The sequence below is a fragment of the Strigops habroptila genome, chromosome 9 (genome assembly GCF_004027225.2).
Source record: "Strigops habroptila isolate Jane chromosome 9, bStrHab1.2.pri, whole genome shotgun sequence".
NCBI lineage: Eukaryota > Metazoa > Chordata > Aves > Psittaciformes > Psittacidae > Strigops > Strigops habroptila.
In genome coordinates this window covers 12,997,184-13,010,191 of record NC_044285.2, presented here as the reverse complement: position 1 = coordinate 13,010,191, position 13,008 = coordinate 12,997,184, and the positions used below count along the sequence as shown (strand labels likewise).

Below are 13,008 nucleotides of genomic sequence, written 5' to 3'. Positions count from 1 at the left end.
CCTCCTGAGCACTATTTCTTGTGAACTATATTATAAAGATTGGTAATTTTTTTCCCTATCAAATCTGTATGGTTCAAATATATGTGTTATGTGTTCTGATTTTGCACTTCAGACAAAAGGTTAGCCCTGTTAGTGAAGTCCTCCCAGGCACTATTCACTTCAGACCAGAGGCCAGGCATACAGGAGAGATTCATTGATTTGTTGCAGTTACTCATCGTTTTTACCATTTCTATCTGTAGTTTTGTGCCTGTGGTTGGAATGCTGCTAGGTGACAGAATTGTTCCTTTCTTGCAGCGTCAAGAGCTTGAATCTGAGAATAAAAAACTGAAGAATGAGTTGAATGAGCTGCAGAAGGCCCTCACAGAAACACGATCGCCAGAGGTAACTGCTCCTGGTGCCCCTGCCTATAGAGTCCTCCTGGACCAGCTGACTTCAGTAAGTGAAGAGCTTGAAGTACGCAAGGAAGAAGTCCTCATCCTGAGGTCTCAGCTTGTTAGCCAGAAAGAGGCTATTCAACCCAAGGTAAATAAGTTGGCAGATGCACTGTGTGGTAAAGTTACATTGCATCACTTGTGCTAGTTTAACAGTGTGTTTGAAAAGGCAGAAAAAAATGGTCTAGGTTTGAAAGCCTTTGTAAGTGTAATCCATTGATCTATTATTAGTGCACAGATTGTGGCAGTCCAAATTGGGAGATTCGATTAATAAACCAGTTTTGGATTGGTCTACCAGCATTCATGTAAAGATATCATGCTGATCACACCAGGCTGGCAGATACCAATAGTCTCGCCAGAATCTCCCCAGATTCCTTTAACACTGCAGAAATAATTCTCATTTGGAGCAGTATCATTTCTCTAGTGAGTCTGTGGTTCAACTGGAAAATTTACAGTAGTTCTCAGGAATTGTTTTTAATTAATAGTCCAGTAGGGAGGTACAAGGAACCATTTCTTCTAAAAGGTGCTACGTGGTTTTGTTGAGAAGAGTAGATTACAACCACTGAAATGCATATCTTCTAAAAAAACTCTCATTCTGATGAGATACTTAGGGAAGTAAAAGCTTTGAAAATTAGTTGTTCAACCTGGAAAGGTGTCATGTAAATCCAGGAATTAGTCATTTCCACTGATCTGAGCTATCTAGTGTTTCATAACCACAGCAAGGAATGAACAGAGATGTCATCTTTCCTTTGCTACTGCAAAGTTATGTTTATATTTGTCCTAAGTAAATTAAAAGTCTGTGATGCATGAAGGTGTATGTCTTGTTTTAAATGATTCATTATAAAGAAAACAAAAGTAATTTTTCTGTAATATTAGAACATTTTAAAAAAATACTTGAATAGTAAGTCCTCGAATAACTTATTCTCAGCAGTGGTGGGATACAAGTGTTATTTTTACAGCAGTTATGAGTATGAGGGAAATATGAAGGTGACCTGTGGGGTGGCTAACAGCCAGCTTGCAGATCGCTTCTGCTTGTTAGGTTGGACAGCTGCAGCACAGCCAGATTTGTTTTTAAATGGTTTGTTTTTCTTCTTTCTTGCCTACCAATTTGATTGCCAGGAGGATAAGGTACATATTTTCTTCTACAGTTATAAACCAGAACTGTTAAATGCTAAAAAAACTCTCTACAATACTTGAGCTGTCATTTCTCTGCCTCTCATAAGTAACTTACATGTATTTGAAGTTGTTCTTGCACTTCACTTTGCTGTTATTGAAAAACCTTTCTCATTATCCTATGCCCCCGCATCCCCATCTTCCCACTCCGTGCACGGGAACAAGTTACTTCAAGCAAATTTAACCATTTTGAACTGTTGGTTTGTGGTCACCTGAACATGAAAAGAGAGATCCAGGAACTGGTCTAGTCAGCTCAATTGATTTATCCTGCAGAGGGTGCTTGGGAGTAAGAGCAGCAGTGTAATTCAGAAATCACATCTCTGTTAACTTGCAAAATCCATAAATTTCACCCCAAAAAAAGGTCTGTGGTTTGCAGAACTACCTTACTTTACAAAGTTTGTTATCCTTTGCATGCAGTGAACACTGAGGACTCACATTGCGATCTGTAGATAGGAATTGCTGAGTATTTTATTAGAAGATGTAGCTGAATACATAATATTTAGGAGAAACTAATGAGAAACTGAACTGACTCTAAATTAAGGCTGTTAATTCAAATATTACAATTACAGCAGGTAGTAGATATAAGGTAGTTCTTGACGGTATAAGAGTAATCAGCATTTTTTCCATTAGCACAAAAATAATAAATATGTTCGGACTGCTAAAGCTTGATAGACTGGCAGGGGGGATGCAGCAGTTTTACTGTGTAATAATAGGAGAAAAATCACAAAGATCTTATAGGGATGTTGGGAATAATTCTTTGAGGAGCTTACATATTTTATTGACTTTTCATATTAGAGAACATGAATCATACTAGGCATAGAGACCTAGGCTCCAAAATTTATGTCTACAAAGTTCTTATTGGGAATAGTTTGCAAAATTTTACTCAGGAAAATAGAATTTCAAAAAGAAAAGTCAGAATTCCATCCCTTATGTTCATTAGAGTCCTGTGATTCCATTGCAGTTATTCCACAGCAGTGACTCAGATCAGACTGGCCAAGGTGCCTGTAAACATCTGTTAAGTATTCCAAGTGTACTGAGGAAAAAGCAGAAGTGCCATAGAAAGCATTCAGAACTGAAACTGGTGTTATGATGATATTTAACTTAAGAAATCTCCAGCCTTTGTAAACTATTTCCTGCTTTGCCAGGGTACTTAAAATATGTGAAGTGAGGAATAGACCTTATTTATGGGATTTAAAAGACTACATGTAATGCTATGTTTAAGAAATATTAATAGAATTTAGCTTGCAAAATTATGTTTCTGCAGTTTCAGTATTAGCAGCTGTTCCTGATAATGTGAAATAAAATGCACATTCATCATTTTGTGAAATTTATTTTGTTCCTTTTACACAATGAACAAGTGAGAAGAGGTTAAAACATGTACCTGCCTATTAGACTGATAGCTGACTATGTTGCATACGTTCCTTTTAAGAGATACGCTAAATGGACATAGAAATCATGGACTAATCTCCTGCTCAAGTACCCACGCTAATTTTACTGTGTCTACTCAAGGATTAGTGTTCCATATGGGTAAAGAACAATTTCATTGTTAAATTCACCCTGGAAATCATCATTCTTTTTCCAGAATACCATGACAGATTCTACAATCCTCTTGGAGGATGTACAAAAGATGAAAGACAAAGGAGAAATAGCACAGGCGTATATTGGACTGAAAGAAACAAACAGGTACAGATTTTCTTTCTTTAATCTATGATCAGTTGGGGTCTGCTCTGACACGGTGTGTGTGTATGACATATCATACTCAGTAAGTTCCGTCCATGTAAGTCAACATACTTAAAGAACACTTGGAGTTATAATTTTATTTGATTAGTAAAATTGCTGTGTGGAGTATTTGAAAGGATTAGGAAACAATGGGGAACTGCAAAATCAAGCTTCCTAGATTTATGTCTTCTTAGTCCTTAATTGCTACATTGCTCAGACTGGGTGCCATTCCCCATGCTGGTTTGTTACCTTTTGTCCAGTAATGGTCACAATAGTCTGTTGTAATACATTTATTGTGACAGCATGAAATGTAGTAACCAGTTGGGCTAACACTGACAACTGAGCTTTGTCATTAAGAAGAAATACATATAAACAAGAGAAGTAATTTGTTAAGTTGTTTCAGAGCATTTTTTTGTTTCTCTTTTATAGTAACTGTAATTTAGTGTGTAATGTCCTTACCATGTCATCTCGTCACCATCACATATCTCTCTTGTATTTTTTTTTTAAACACTTTTCTTGAAAGGCAATCTCCCCAGGACTATCATATGCTGAATGAGGACGGAGAACTTTGGCTGGTTTATGAAGGGTTAAAACAAGCCAACAGGTTACCAGACTTCTCAGAATGGTTCTTTTCTTCATTTGCATCTTCCTTTCTAGCTAACTGTGTCCCTTGCTATGGGTTTGCTTCTGCTACAGTATTTCTATTGCTTTAACATTAGAAAAAACTGCACCATGAATTATACAAATTGAAGAGTTTCCTCAAACTTAGTCCCCAAAACTTTCTATTTGCCAAGTTTTATCATTTAAAAAGTTAAGATGGTGCAGCAACTATTACATAATTCTTAAGAATACTTGCACAAAAATAGACAGTAAAATACCAGAATCTCCACAATGGGAAAAGATTTGTAGCCATGTATTATTTGTCTGCCTTTATGTCAGGTATCGAAATTAATGTCCTGTACAGTTTTTCAGGCTAAAGAAGTACAGTCATTTTAGTAATCATAAAACTATTGTTTGGCTTCAGCCTACTCTTGACTTTCAAATAGTTATGGGTCTTACTCTCCTTGTTGTGACTGAGGTTCAGGAAATTGAACATTCTTCTCCATGCCAGAGTCAAAATGTAAGACACGAAATAACCAACAAACAAAAGTTCATTGTGGGGCTGTTCAAGCCTCAGTGCACTCACTGCAATCTGGTCATGTAATGGGTGAGATTTGCCTCCTTAGGAAATGCAGTTCTGGCTCTGTGTGTGCAGCCCGTATCCATACATGTGTCCCAGACTTCCAAAATGGTTCCTAGTCCTGCACTGGCAACTCATTCAATGGATCAGCAGCGCTGATCGTCTTCAGTAATACACATTTGGTAGCAGAAACTACAGAAGGAGGTATTTGGTAATGAATACTACTAATGAAAGTCTTTCCTCTTCTTGTGCTAACAAATTCTACACCTAACATTGTTTCATAAGCCTGTGAAGATCTAACTTAGAGCAAGTGTTCTGCAGAGCAGGGTGTGTTTGCTCTGCGCCTCTTGTTTCTTGTCCTAGCACTGTAGAGACAAGAACCTTTATATTAAATGGCATAGCAATGCAGGTAAATGACTATTTGCCCTTGCGTGCTTGATCAGTCTGATTACTAATAAATGTGTCTGCCTTATGCATATTTAAACCCTGAAAGGTTGTCTAATTGAATACTAGTAGTCACTAGTAATGTCGTTTCCTGTGTGTGTGTATGTATGAAATGAGTCAGAGCACTTGGACAGTGCTTTGCAAGCAGAGTAGATCCCCACAGCACTGCTTGGAAGGAGGCTGGTACGTGTTATCCTCATTTCACATGAGGAGAATTGGAGACGTGAGGTGCCCAAGGGGAAAGAGTGAGTCAGTGGTGAGGATAAAATAGAGCTCCCAGATCCCAGTCCGGAGTTTGGTTCTGTTGTTAACCTTTCATGCACTAATGACAACCCTCTGCAAAATGTTGGTTTAAATGTAAAAATAAAGATTATTTATGTGAATTTGCAGTTAAATGGTTTCTGACTGAAGAGAGTTAACTCTAAAAAGATTTTCCTTTAATATTGCAGGGTCTTAGCTTAAGCCAACAGTGTCGACTTCATTTTATAGTTTGCTTGATGAGAGGTAAAACCTCTTTAAAGCCCCTTTAAAAGCAGTGACAATCTGCAGTGACTTAGCATTGCATTTATTGCCACATGTTCTCAATGGCACCACATAGAGTATGTGTTCAATCACAGAGCAAATGCAAAGCAGTGCCACAATTAGTTTCTCTCCACTTTTTGATCATGCAAGCTTATTTTAATTAGAAGGCATACTGAAGGGTTTAAAGAGTACTCCTGCCTTTTTCATTTTCCTTTGCAAGCCATGGCTAATTGTTCCTGAGCAGCAGCTAAAGCTTTACACTCCCTCTGAGAATTGGGGATGTGACTTTCCAAAGTGCATTCACGCAACTGTTGCTCAACTTCTTTAGGCTGCTGGAGTCTCAGCTTCAGTCGCAGAAGAAGAGCCACGAGAACGAACTGGAATCACTGCGAGGTGAGATCCAAAGTCTGAAGGAGGAAAACAATCGCCAGCAGCAGCTCCTAGCACAGAATCTGCAGCTGCCTCCAGAGGCCCGCATTGAAGCCAGTCTACAACATGAGATCACCCGGCTGACTAATGAGAACTTGGTAAGGGAAATGATGCTGCAGGAGCAGGAGAGGGGACTTGCAGACTTGCTGTGCCTGTAAGTTCTTATCAGTTATCAGATGGCAACCTGCAAAAAATTGTGTGAGTGCAGTGAGTTTTTTGTAGGTAAGCTAATGGACTTGCTGATGAAGTAATGTTTCAGGGAATTTGCTTGAAGCTTGTGGCATGGAGAAAGCTCATGGATCCCAGCTTTCAACTGATGAGTTTAATCATCACTAAATAGAATGCTGATACCAGGGAGGTCATAAAAAAATATTAGTGTCAAGTAGTGGTGTTTCCTTTGAAATATGTTAATTTTGTTTATTTTACTCCGACATAGTTCTTCAATCATTAATGCCACTTTTCTTCCCCTCTTCCTGAAGCTACACAGATAATCCACTGTGTTATGAGCTCCAACTATTCAGTATGTTTTGAAGATAAAATAGTTTCAGAAAAAGAAACTTGGTTAGAAGTCACTTAGCTAATAATTGGTATTCCTTATTTAGTGCACAACATTTTTGTATGAAGGAAAGATGGGGTGAAACTCCTTACCTTTCCCCGCAAAGGAGTATGTTCTTCATGTGCAGGCTAGTTCATTTATGGGGAAATTTTCCAGAGAGGCCCATGTTGGAATATCATTGGTTTATCACTGTGTATTGGTAAAAGGAACCATGACACTTCAGGAAGAAAAATCCTAGCTCTGAGTGTCACTGCTTCCTCTAAGCAAGCCAAAGTGTAGTCTTTCCTGCTTATGTATGTTACAGAAGTTACCATTGTTGGGCTCTTGTCTTAGTACCAAAGGTTTTGAGGAAAGCATCAGATAGTTCATCTAAGAGATGTTGGAAAACTGATTGAAAGTATAAGTTTGCCTTCAGCAGCAGCTGTCTCTCACTGGCAAAGGTAGATGGTGAATGTTTCTGTCTTTGACAGCTCCCTCCCGCTGCTTAGTCATATGTTATGATTTTTAGCCTTTTTTTCCCTCCAGAGATCAACTCATCACATTCTGCGTTCCCAAGACAACACAGTAACGTAATTACATTGCAGAGGAGTTCTCTTTATTTTCAAATACAGTGAATGTAATTTTCCGTGTTAAATACAGACTCATTCCTTAGTATTTCACTTCTGATGTTTGAGTATTGCAAGTCCAGTTCAAGTCAGGTATATGCTTCTTTTCCACTCCAGCCCTAGACTGGAAATAATTTACAGGCTTTCCAGATGAGATATTAGAATTGCAGTATTCACTGCAATCCATTCTTGATTAGCATAAGAAAATGTCCTGTCCGGGTTCTCATAAAAGTTATATTCCAAGCCTTCACAATATTAGCACTGCCCATTTTTAAAACATCTGCAACACATCTACACCAGCTTCTCTCTAGGAGAAGCTTCTGTGAACACCACAACTAAGGACTAGATTACCTGAAAATTAGAGTTTCTGGATCTTGTTGTAATCTTATTTAATTTATATAGTGCTTACTGAAGTATCAGTGTCTCAAGGGAGGGGAAAAAACAATCCTGTACCTACTTTTACAGTTTTATGAGGAGTTGTATGCAGATGATCCCAAGAAGTATCAGTTGTACCGGATTTCACTTTACAAACGGATGATTGTATGTAGATCACGTGAACCCTGTTTCTCTGTTGTCTCGTTTGCTGTTTCTGGAGCACTAATTGAAAAGCAGGCTGCCTCCCTTTCTCCCTTTCAAAGGAAATCCCCTGCAGAGAGCTTCACGATGCCAATTACTTCCCTCACTGCTTTTTTTGTTAGTCTTAGTGTCCTTTGTTGTAATCTGTGTCTCTTTTTGATGCACAGTTTTGTTACTAATATAAGTCTTGCACTAGAGCAAAGCAGCTTCTTTCTGAATAGTACTTAATGCTGCCCTGAAAAAGATGTACACGATGCAAAAGATGCTTAGTTTTCAGAACCACTCCTTGCTTTAAAACTTTGATGCATTTAAATGCAGTTCAGTAAAATAAGGGCCTGATCATATGGGAACTTACCAAAGTGAATAATGCCAGCAATCCAGTCATAGCCTGAATTTGTTCATGAATCTCTTCACAGTGCTGACATCTGCAGTGAATAAGTATCAGAATCAAAGTACATAACCTTTAAATACTTTTCAAAAAATGCAAAATTATGTAGGATAAAATTGGAAAGTGTATTTCCATAATCATATTAAAGATAACACCATAAAATATTAAAGATAGCTCCATACACAAGCTTGAAAGAATATAATTCATGATATTCTAAATCTTAGAGATGTGAAATCTGTTCAGTTTGTTTAGAGGAACCACAGAAAGAACTTTATTCGTCCTCACATACTTGTTGTTCAGAAGTCATATTCCTTCACTGATGCATTTGAAACAGTCTGTTGGACTTAGACATATTTTTTACTAATTTCAGGGGAAATCGTTATATCTGACAAAAGAATATGGTGTTATTAGCAGGATTTCCGTTGCAAAATTGGACACTGCTTTTAATGTGAAGCATGGCCTTGATTCTGTTCTTTGAACAGGCCTAATATCTTACTGCTCAAGTATATTATATTAGGTTATAAACTCTTTGCTACATGATTAAGAACCATTCCTGCCTAAATTCTAAGCTGTTGCCCATGCTGCAATAATATTTTTCAGTACTTTAAGGGAGGTGATGTTTCCCAGATGATGCTTTTGATGCAAGGAGCTCATGGTCCCTTGCGTTCTTACCAGTTCCAGGAAGAATCATGCTTATGAAACAGCATTTTTCTTTAAGCTGCTTTCCTACCCTTAACCTGGAATGGCTCTCAGGTTTTTTTGAGCTTGAGGTTTTGCTTCCTTTAGATAGACATCCCCTTTTTAGTTACATGGTTATTTTATGAGTGCACTACCACTGGTCACAGAATTATTCAAGGATAGATTTCTGGGGAGTGCTCCTTTGAAAAAAAGATACAGGTTTATTGCAAGAGTAGGACTTTTAGGTGCTAGGTATTCAGGTGCAGAATAAAAAGATGCAAGACACCATTTTCAGTGTAAGGAAATGTGATGACAGCAAGCAATAGGGAAATGGCAGAGCATCACAAGAGATGCTGCATGTTTGATTTTTGGTAAATTCAAGTGCAAGTTATGGTCCTTCTGCAGAGCTCTCTCTTATCCTGTAAAATGGATAGGTCTGAATAATGAGTCAGTCCTGAAGGCATGAATAAATGATGCAGAAATACAGGCCAGCTGTTAAATAATAAAGAAAATTATTTCTGTGAGGCATTTGGAAGAGCAGAGAGGAAGCATTGGGGAGATGTGTTTGCAGCAAAATACCTTCTGCCTAAGAACTGACCTAGTTCTGAGTGTCTGCAGAATATACCTGCCTAAGAGCTTTGCCTTTGTCTTGCTGCACATAACTTAATAATATTTGTGGTATTTGGCGTGTGTTATAGGCAGCATACCAGCTTGCAAACCTCAGCCAGAGGATGGCACCACTGTTCAGCTTTCCTCACTGCCTTGTAATTCTAACAGCACTGATTTTGTCTCTGTCACACATAAGGGGATTTCTCTCATACCTTAATCTTTCTCTCATTTTAATTTATAGGATTTAATGGAGCAGCTTGAAAAGCAAGACAAAACTGTTCGCAAGTTAAAGAAACAGTTGAAAGTATTTGCTAAGAAGATTGGTGAACTTGAAGGTACTTTTATATTTGGCAAGAAATATTTTGGTTTACTTTTTGTGATCCTGTTGTCATCATATCCATCTATTTTAGCATTCATGAGGGAATAAAGTCTGCAGTAGCATTAGTCTCTGTTAACTGATTCCAGAAACAGGAGGTTCGCTCAGAGCATTGTGTGTTCCTTTATAAACATTTAGAAGATTTACCGTATTTTGGAGCAATGAGTAAAGGAGATCGATGTTTCTCTGGAGGCAGAAACTGTTTGAACATAAAGGCATGTTACCTGGGCTGTCTATGTACTCAAGACAGTACCTGGTTTTGTCAAGACAAAAGCGATACTAAATATGAACCAGGCAGAAATAATTTACCCAGTTTTCCTTTGAATGGTAATTTCTGTATCACTGGAGCCAAGAATGCTGAGACTGTCTTTCTCTGCTTGAGGTTTCCTTTCAGAGCTGCTGGCCAAACTTGAATATGAGAATGCTGAGATATGGACTAAGCTAATTTTATTTTTATGAGCGTCAGTGTGAGTTGCCTTAGGATCTCAGGACTTGTGGGGCTGAGAGCTTTCTATGTCTCTGCATAAGTAATTTTAATGGCTAAAAGCAATTAATAATGTTACAAAGTTGAAGTATGAATTTGTTTTCAAATAATCCCGGTCCTAACCTTTCAGAAGCTTTTCATGGTCATCTGCTTTTTCCAGAAACAAGCTTGCTGCCTTATTGTCTTATTGAGTACTAAGATAGAAATCAGTGACTGTGTAGTCTTCAGTGTTTGAAAAGAACAGTGATATCTGGTTAAACCTGGATTAACAGGAGTATATTATCCTTCAGTTAGTGGGATCTCTCCCTGAGCTCCAGTTTGGATTTCTACATTTTCTGTCCTGTTTGACAGTACACACATACCCAGCAGTTCATAACTGCATGCAGCTAGGAGAGTTGTGAGAAGAGGATGCAGCTTGCATGGGATGAAGCTGAGTTCTGCTTTGCAAAAATAAACGTTCAACCTAATCACGTGGAGCGTGGGTGTTGAATGTGATAGTGTGAGGTACTGTATGCAACAAGGTGGATATTTCATCCTTTCGAAAGGTTACTCAAACTAAGTTTGTTTTTAAATTCTTTCAATATTCTTTGGTTACTACTGTGGACAAGACCACAGCAGTATTCATACACAACACAGAGTGGGGAAAATGTTTCTGAAAACATTGTTTTATCTGTGTATGTTACCTAATTAACATAGAAAGGTATAGTAGGTCTGGCTGGGGTGGAGTTAACTTCCTCATGGCAGCCTGTACAATGCTGTGTTTTGGATTTGTGGCTAAAGCAGTGTTGGTAACACACTGATGTTTTGGCTGTTGCTGAACAGAGCTGGCACAGTGTCAAGGTTGTCTCTTTTTCCCCACTCTGCTCCCTCAGTAAGCAGGGAGGTAGGAAGACGCCTGGGCACACAATCAGGACAGCTGACCCAAACTAGCTAGAGGAATATTCCATATTCCATACCACCTAACGTCAGGAGCCAGAAGACAGGTTTTTTGCATACAAGATAGCTGTTGTTTGGAAGCTGGCTGGGTATCAATCCCCCTATGGGTTGTTGTGAGTGATTGCCTTTGCTTTGCTTCCCCCTGCCCCTTTCCTTTGCTTATTAAACCAATTTTCTCTCAATACATACGTTTTCTCACTTTTGCTTTTAATATTCTCTTCTCTGTCCTGCTGGAGCCAGTGTGGGTGTTTGGCTGCTGGTTGAGGTAAATCTACTACAACTGGCAACAAACATCAAGCTTGAAAAGTACCAACATTTTGCAGAACAATTAACAGTGACCCTTTGCAGTAGTAATCTGGGATTAAGTGATTAACAGCTATCGCTTTGCCTTTGTGCTTTTATATGATAAAATCCAGGAAATCAGCAGTAAGTTTGTATCAGTGGATGTTATTCACATATTTCCACTCTTCTTCAAAGGAGGAATGCCACCCCGAGATACATTTGTCAACAATCTTTTTGTTTAATGGGAGTTTTGTTGATTAATGTTATTCTGAACCAAAGAAAACATATTTTTTACTTCTCTATGCTGGAGTTCTTCCTTAGAAATAATTTCCTCTGGTATGCATTGGTTACACTGGAAAATATTTCATAATTTCTTTTCATTTTCCCTCTGCAGTGGGCCAGATGGAGAACATATCCCCTGGACAAATCATTGACGAGCCTATTCGTCCGGTTAACATTCCACGGAAAGAAAAGGACTTCCAAGGGATGTTAGAATATAAGAAGGAGGACGAACAAAAGCTTGTCAAGAATCTTATTTTAGGTAAGCATCTTTCTCATCTGCTGCCTGCTCTCCTCCCACACACCCTGAAAAATGAATTGGAAGAACACTGAATTTGCATTTGAAATGAATAGCTTATTTTGGTTTTGACAGTGTTTAGTTTATCTAAAACTTCTAAATGTCTATTGTAATTTAATCATTCTTCCTGATGAGTATAGTACATACTAATGTGCCTGCATGTTTTTTAGCAGGCAGTTATGGTTTTCTTTTTATTCTGTTCTGATATTTTGCCAAGAAAGTGGCTGCTCTTAGTTTTCACTGGCCTGATCTAGATATGTATGTATCATTAACTGGGGAGGTTGCGATTACTTCATAGGGCATCTTCCAATGAATTTACACTTAACAAAACAATGTGTGTTTGTTTTTCCCAAGAGCTGAAACCACGTGGGGTAGCTGTCAACCTGATTCCAGGACTACCAGCATATATTTTGTTCATGTGTGTGCGCCATGCAGATTACCTTAATGATGACCAAAAAGTGCGGTCGTTGTTGACTTCTACCATCAATGGCATCAAAAAAGTGTTGAAGGTTAGTTAGTCTGCTTGGTTTAGAAAAATGTTAATTTAAAATTTGCTTTTAATTTTATGATAGAGGAGTGAGGACAAGGCTTTCAATGAATTGGCTCTGGATTTCTGATCGGTAAACTCTGCCCACTGAAGTCACAAAAAAGTGATCTTAAGAAGCAACAAATTACATCAACAGCATTTTATCCATATAATACTGTAGATGCTTTGAATTAGTGGAAAAAGAACTACCTTCTTTTTATATCGAATAGTCTTCCTCCTCTGAAGCTATGCTTATAAACTTTTGGACGTAGTCAAGAGTTTGTGTAGTGAGTGAGTCTTTGTTAATCTTCTCCAGAACACTTAATTAAGTTGTTTCATTTGCAGTTTTGGTTCACAGATCTCATTTGCTTCACCTACAGACAATAATATGTTACTGCCTAAAATCTTTGCCGTGAATTGGCTGGGAAAGTTTAGGCCAGGGGTATCTTGAAGGCATTATTAAGACATAAATATGCCTTATGCTTTATGGAGTTTTTTAGTCTTTAAATGAGACAGA

General features: G+C 38.2%; 1 protein-coding gene across 7 annotated transcripts in view; it reads left to right on the top strand.

Annotated features, from left to right (window-relative positions):
• Window positions 1–13,008, top strand: part of MYO5A (myosin VA) — a 101,121-nt gene that overhangs the window by 78,793 nt on the left and 9,320 nt on the right. For 4 of the 7 annotated variants that reach the window (XM_030497454.2, XM_030497457.1, XM_030497456.1 and 1 more), the window contains 7 exons: window positions 295–522; window positions 1,551–1,559; window positions 3,187–3,287; window positions 5,798–5,996; window positions 9,552–9,645; window positions 11,783–11,929; window positions 12,320–12,474. In XM_030497454.2, coding sequence (XP_030353314.1) covers window positions 295–522; window positions 1,551–1,559; window positions 3,187–3,287; window positions 5,798–5,996; window positions 9,552–9,645; window positions 11,783–11,929; window positions 12,320–12,474 — 933 coding nt within the window. The remainder of the gene's footprint in view (window positions 1–294; window positions 523–1,550; window positions 1,560–3,186; window positions 3,288–5,797; window positions 5,997–9,551; window positions 9,646–11,782; window positions 11,930–12,319; window positions 12,475–13,008) is intronic. The other 3 variants (XM_030497461.1, XM_030497460.2, XM_030497458.2) reach the window with 1 other exon arrangement.